Source organism: Microtus ochrogaster, unplaced genomic scaffold (genome assembly GCF_000317375.1).
Source record: "Microtus ochrogaster isolate Prairie Vole_2 unplaced genomic scaffold, MicOch1.0 UNK1, whole genome shotgun sequence".
In the NCBI taxonomy this organism is placed as follows: Eukaryota; Metazoa; Chordata; class Mammalia; order Rodentia; family Cricetidae; genus Microtus; species Microtus ochrogaster.
Genome location: NW_004949099.1, coordinates 29,894,124 through 29,900,718, shown reverse-complemented (window position 1 = coordinate 29,900,718; position 6,595 = coordinate 29,894,124). Strand labels below are relative to the sequence as shown.

At 54.1% G+C, this 6,595-nt stretch overlaps 1 protein-coding gene across 1 annotated transcript in view; it reads right to left on the bottom strand.

Annotated features, from left to right (window-relative positions):
• Rho (rhodopsin) overlaps positions 1-2,801 on the bottom strand; it is a 4,989-nt gene extending 2,188 nt beyond the window's left edge. Inside the window, exons 1-2 of the mRNA XM_005365058.3 lie at positions 2,441-2,801; positions 671-839 (exon numbers count right to left, since the gene is read on the bottom strand). Of these exons, the coding sequence (XP_005365115.1) occupies positions 671-839; positions 2,441-2,801 (530 nt within the window). The remainder of the gene's footprint in view (positions 1-670; positions 840-2,440) is intronic.
• Between the last annotated feature and the right edge of the window lie 3,794 nt (positions 2,802-6,595).

Here is a 6,595-nt window from a genome sequence, read left to right as displayed (position 1 = left end):
TTGTTTGAGAGAGAGAGAGAGAGAGAGAGAGGGAGGAGGAGGAGGAGGAGGAGGAGGAGGAGGAGGACTGAGGCCAGCCTGGGATGGTGGGCTCTGATTCAGCAAGGCCACTAGGTGAGTTCTTGAAGGCCAGGGCAGAGATGTGAGGAGAGAAGGAAGATTCTCTGAGGCTTCCGGGTACCTAATAACCTGTCCAGGTGTCCAAACCACTGTCCCTACCCTCTCTTGTCTTACCTACATTTGGAGATGGTGGCCTGGAGGCTGGATGAGCCCCAGTTCCTGGGGTAGCTATAATGACACCATACATGTTGGGAAAGTTCAGCTTCCCCATGGGGCTGAGGTCCAAGGTCACAGAGAACTGCCCCATGCTCAGGAGAACTCAACCAAAGAGGATTGTAGTTTGGCTTTGACTTAACTGAGGATTAGGGACTCGGGTCAAGGTGAAGGGTTGGGGTGTTCAGGGTTCCCCTTGCCATGGATGGCTCAGCGATAGAATCAGACTCACTGTCCCTCCCTTCTCCCCTGCCTCAGACCATGGCCTGGGAAAGTCACCAGGTGGGGCTTAGGAGGCCAGACCATGTTATATAATGCCTGAACCAGCCCCCAGGCTCTGTGTTCTGAATGGGAACCCCACAAAGGTCTTGCCAGACGCAATGCTCAGTGCCATTACCTGGACCAGCCGACGAGCGGGGGAGCAGCACAAGCCAACGCCATGACCCAGGTGAAGGCCACACCCATAATGGCATGATTCTCCCCAAAGCGGAAGTTGCTCATAGGCTTGCAGACCACTACGTACCGCTCAATAGCCAGGACCACCAGGGACCACAGGGCGATTTCACCTGCAAGGCAGTTGGTAGCTATCAATCCTCCAGCTCTGACCTCAGACCAGAGAGAGCAAACACGCCCAGAGAGCACAGGACAGCATGATTGAGACTTGAGCCCGGCCCAAGGGATGCAGTGAGTTTGGCCAGGAAGAGGGAGGAGGATGAAGAACCCATGTGGTAGAGAAGAGCAAAGGAGCGCCAAAGACCTGAGAGCCTTTCTGTTTGGTTAGAGCTTTTGGTTCACGAGTCACTGCCTCAGAATGGCTGGGGCTGCGGCTTTGGGCCACACACTGGGTAGCGCTTTGGCAGGGGAAACACAGGGACAAGGAGGGAGCTCCAGACTCCAGCCCACATGTCACCCATGGAAACTCAGTATGGAGAAGGGCCACAAAGTAAACCAGCCCTGGGACACTTCTGAGTAACGGGAGTGCTACCAACAAGAATTTCTGGATGACAGCTGCAGCTTGGGTCTGACCCCACAGAGACAAGCTCACTAGCATGGAACCCCAGTTTCTGTCCAGAGACTGTGGGACCGTGATCACAGAAGGCTAACAAAAGATGCCCACAGTGCAGCAAAGATGCCAACCAAGGCAGCACCCCGGACATGGAGGAGATAAGATAGCATCCTTGGGACCCATTGCCCTGGCCTTGCTTGGGCTTTGTGAGGCCTAAGTCCATTGGTGACATTGCTGGATCTCAGTCAGGAGACCCCAACTCTGGTTCTGGCCCTGTCACATTTCTGAATGAGTTTTTCACCTGCTCCTTGCCTCAGTTTCCTCAGCTAAATAGGCTCCATTGTTCCCGTGGTAGCCTCATTGATTTTCAAGTCAAGTGAGAGAGATGTTTGGAAACACCCGGTGTGGCAAGGAGGTCCATGCCTGTGATCCCAGCACTTGAGAAGCTCTGTAGCTGTCCTCAGCTACACAGTTTAAGGCCAGGCTGGACTATGTGAGACTGTGCCCCTCCCTCAAATATAGAAAGAAAAAGAAAATAAACAAACGAGGGAAGTAGAAAAAGACAAGATCTCCTGAGTAAATTAGGAGCATGGGGACCTTGGGAGAGGGGAGGGGAGAGGCAGGGAGGAGAGCAGAGAAAAATATAGAGCTCAATAAAAATCAATAAAAAAATAAAGTAAGCGGCAAAAAGAAAAGAAAGAAATGAATCCTCTGAGATTCCCAGTGTATGGAGCTTGCACTCATGATTGAGGCCAGCTGGACTGAGAAGGCAATCAGACAGACGCCCAGTACACCCTCCCAGTTGTCACCTGGACCAGAACCTATGTGCCTTTTCTTACTCATCCTGGTCCTCAGGCTGAGTCTGGCCCAGCTCAGCTGCCTCAGAGAATACCCTCACACACCATAACTCCCCAGTGAGCCCTTGACCTCTCTCAATCCATGTTTCTTGCATTACTCATGAGATAGATGAGCCTTCAATGCTTGCTCTAAATAAACAGCCTAGCTCAGCATCACGGTGTTGTCGTAAGGGCTTCGGATGAGACCAATTGAAGAGGAGTGGAGAGAGACTTGTTAAGCTGCTGCTCCCAAGCTGCAGACCCTCCCCAGGCCCTTTCATGCCCCCTTGGCCCCCACACTACACCCCAATCCCTCTGCTCATACCGCCCAGTGTGGCAAAGAAGCCCTCGATGTTACATCCTGTGGGCCCAAAGATGAAGTAGCCATGCAGTGAGGTGTAGAGAGTGGTGGTGAATCCTCCCAAGACCATGAAGAGGTCAGCCACAGCCAAGTTGAGCAGGATGTAGTTGAGCGGTGTACGCAGCTTCTTGTGCTGTACGGTGACATAGAGCGTGAGGAAGTTGATGGGGAAACCCAGCACGATGAGCAGGAACATGTACGCTGCCAGCACGGAGAACTGCCAGGGTTCCGCCAGGTAGTACTGTGGGTACTCAAAGGGGCTGCGCACCACTCCTGTGGCGTTCGAGAAGGGCACGTAGAAATTGGGGCCCTCCGTGCCATTCATGGTTGCGGCCCTCGAAGCTGCCCCACAGGCTGCTCGTCAACAGAAACTGAGGCTGCCTGCCTAGCTCAGCCACCTACAACTCCCACAGCGCAACTCCAGGCATCAACCCCCCCAAGACCCTTATAAAGTGACCTTCTCTCCCTAAGCCTGGGCTGATTCAGCATCCGGGAGATATCATACTAAGAATACTAATCTCACTGCTGCCTCTGGGACCTAATTGGCTTGCAGAGGGGCCAAGGTGACACCGAGTGGAGGCCCTGGAATAAAGGAAGGGTGTCTCGTCTTGTCTTCCCCAGAGTCCCCCCCCCCCCGGAATTTTCAACCCTTGTCAGTCTGGTGACCTCAGGTTGTGACTGGGGTCTCAGGACCCTAAGTTCGTTCCTCCATATTGCTCCAACTGACAATGCCTCTCCATGAGCTCTCCTACCCCATCCCTTCCCAGTCCCCTGGCCCTGATAGGAGCTCATCTGGACATATCTGAGCATCCTACCCCATCCCTTCCCAGTCCTCTGGCCCTGATTGGAGCTCATCTGGACATATCTGAGCATCCTACCCCATCCCTTCCCAGTCCTCTGGCCCTGACTGGAGCTCATCTGGACAGACCTGAGCATCCTACCCCATCCCTTCCCAGTCCCCTGGCCCTGACAGGAGCTCACTTGGACAGACCTGAGCACAGTCAGTTCAATCCATTACCACCCGCCCCGCCCCACCCCGCCAGGCCCAGCAGCTCGATAACTATTTGTTGCATTCAATTGGAATTTGCTCACTCACTTGTTCATTAAGCATTTATGAGCCAGCCACCTGGGACACAGAGACGGAGGCCATGGCCCTGCTAAAAGTACTTCTGGCCTGAGCAAGACTCAGTCAGAGGAAGAAACACTTTCCAGCCCAGGGAGGGATGACTGTGGGCTATGGAGAAGGGGATGACCTGCTCGGGTGGGGCAGGACAGAGGCCCCGCATGAAGAAGCAGGCTGCCAGGGTATTCAGGTGAGTGTATGAGAGCCTGAGAAGTTTTGCCTTATCTAGAAGGTAATGGACATACAGCTCAGTGAATCTCAAGGGCAGAGAGGATGGCCAGAGACCTGTGGCTTCGGGGCTTCAGAACCCTGTGTAGGCTGAAAGATGCTGGCCTGCTGAGGATGCCAATCTGAATGACGGGCTGCTCCTGGACTAGCCTGGGGTCTGAGAATGTGAGGCCAGCATCTCTGCCGTGTAGCTGAGGTGCCCGGAGGCCCCCGTTGTAGGTTGCTCTAGGACCACTGTCCAGCTGGCATGGACCTGGAGCACCCACTGAGCCCCAGGCAAGGGATTTGCTTTGATTCACCCCATGAGGGAGATGGTGGTGAGTAGCAGTCACAAGGGGTAGACAAGGAACAGAAGGGGAGCTCCCACTATGCAGAAGCTACACCCTACAGCGTATGAAGACCTCTCTGAGACGGTGGGGCTTGAGTTAGGAGCCAATGATGGGAGAAAACGCCATGCCACTTGCCACACAGGTATCCAGACCGTGGAGCTTGGAGAGGAGGCTGGCCAGGGAAGTGTCCACCTCTGAGCCTCAGGGCCCTTCAGCTCTCTCTCTTGTTCAGCCTCTTCACACCTGGGATCCCCAGATCTATGTGCTCAAAAAAGCAACCCCCTTCCCGGCAGGTCCCTACGGAGAAGAGGAACACAGGACTGGTACATGCGTCAGGGGGTTGGAGTTGGCCCCTAGACATTTAGGGAGCTTGGCTTGGTGATTAAGACCAATATGAATAAGGTCAAGGTGGAGGTTTTGATTCTAATATGATCCTGGTGGGCACCCCCAGATCTACCCTGACCCCCACCCAGCTCAGCAGCACCTCAGAAGCCTTGGCAGCCAACTCTTTTTTTTTTGTTGTTGTTGTTTTGTTTTTCGAGACAGGGTTTCTTTGTGGCTTTGGAGCCTGTCCTGGAACTAGCTCTGTAGACCAGGCTGGTCTTGAACTCACAGAGATCCGCCTGCCTCTGCCTCCCGAGTGCTGGGATTAAAGGCGTGCGCCACCATCGCTAGGCCAACTCTTGCTGGGGCTGACTAGGAAGCTTCTCTACCATCTCACAGGGACTTTGCCCATCCCCCAGGCTCTGATGTGAACCTGCAGGGTGGGCTGGGCACACAATGGGAGCTTGGTAAACACCTGCTGACCCAGTGAGTGAGTGGGCCAGGCAAGAGCTCCTCTGGAAGGGTTGTCCTGCTCTAAGCTGGGTTAGCAGGCACAGATGAGGGGACACTGGAGTCTATACTGTGTGTTAGTTCAGAGTGAAGTCACCAGCTCTGACTGACCTACTGCATCTTCACTTGCAGAGCTTAAAGTCCAAAGTGGGTCACCGAGGTCACGTGATTGGTTAGCAACAGCCAGGGCTATGACCACACAGTCTGTAGAATTCTGTGGGTTCCTTCGTAGGAGAGGCTCATTCATGCGGTCACCAGAGGAAGGGGCCTGCACTGAGTCACACGGACGTAGATGGAGCAATGGTCACTCTAGAGTAGACACGGATTCTAGCCCGTGTCTCTGAGTCACCAGGATACCCTGGGAAATCTCACCTCCCCTCTGGGCCTCTGTTTGCTGGGTCTGGGAAACCTGGGGCAGGACAACCACATCCAGACTGAGCCTGGCTTGCTGTCCCCACCAGCACGACTGATGTGCCCTGGCTCCTCTGATGTCCCAATCAGGCCCTGAGCCAGCGCAGTGGCACTTCTTCCTGAACGCCCGCTTCTACAGGCTTCTGCTCCTCCCTCCGGTCCCAAGGAGAATCAACACGACCACACTCCGCAGCAGGGGCCATCCCCACTGAGTGTCCTGTCTATCTGCACTGTCACCACGGAGACCAATGGCTCCCAACCTGTGAATCACAAACTCTTTGAGGGTCGCATATCAGATATTTACACTATGATTCACAGCAGTAGCAACAAAATAACTTTATGGTTGGGGTCACCACAACATGAGGAGCTGTATTAAAGGGTCGCAGCATTTGGAAGGTTGAGAACCACCGACCTAAACCATCTTGTCCTACTGAACCAAACTCACTAGCGTATCTGGAATGCAGGTCAGCGGAGCCTGTTTCTGGGTGTTCAGCTCTTGGCCCACAGTTTAAAGACACCTTGTCCCTGTAGGTCAGGACCTCTCAGCAGAGGTAAGTATGCAGTCCGGCTCTGGTTTCTTGCCCTCTCAAGTGAGGGGTATTGGAAAGACCAGTGCTACACAGGGGCGTGAGTTACTGGGGCTGGGCTGTTAAGAACCGTGAGGTACTTGGATGTCAGGGCCCTGGGAAGCTATTGCGGAAGCTAGCTACAGCCATGTTTGGTGGCTCAGAAGTATGGACAGTTGCGGGGCACTCAATGGAGGATTAGGGGCTTAGCCACCAGTGCTAATAGCTCTTAGGCCTTGGAAGGAAAAAGTGCTGCTGGGTCAGCAGGCCCCTCCTTTTCCTCTCACCAGTCCTCTGGCTGCGTCACCAAGGCCTTACTGAGCATGTCAAGGGAACCTGGAAAGAGAGGCCTTCACTGCTTTCCGTCCTTACACTCCTGGTGTCTGCTTCAGTCTGTTGTGTTGAATGCGCGCATCTACCTACAGACAGATGAACTGACAGGGAGAAGCAACAATCTGCTCCCAGCCCCACCTGCCCTGCTCAGCTCTGCCTTCACTGTGTAAACTGGAGCCAGTAAAGAGGCATAATGGAGGAATTCTGAGGCAGAGCCTTGGTGTGTGTGTGTGTGTGGTGTGTGTGTGTGTGTGTGTGTGGTGTGTGTGTGTGTGTGGTGTGTGTGTGTGTGTGG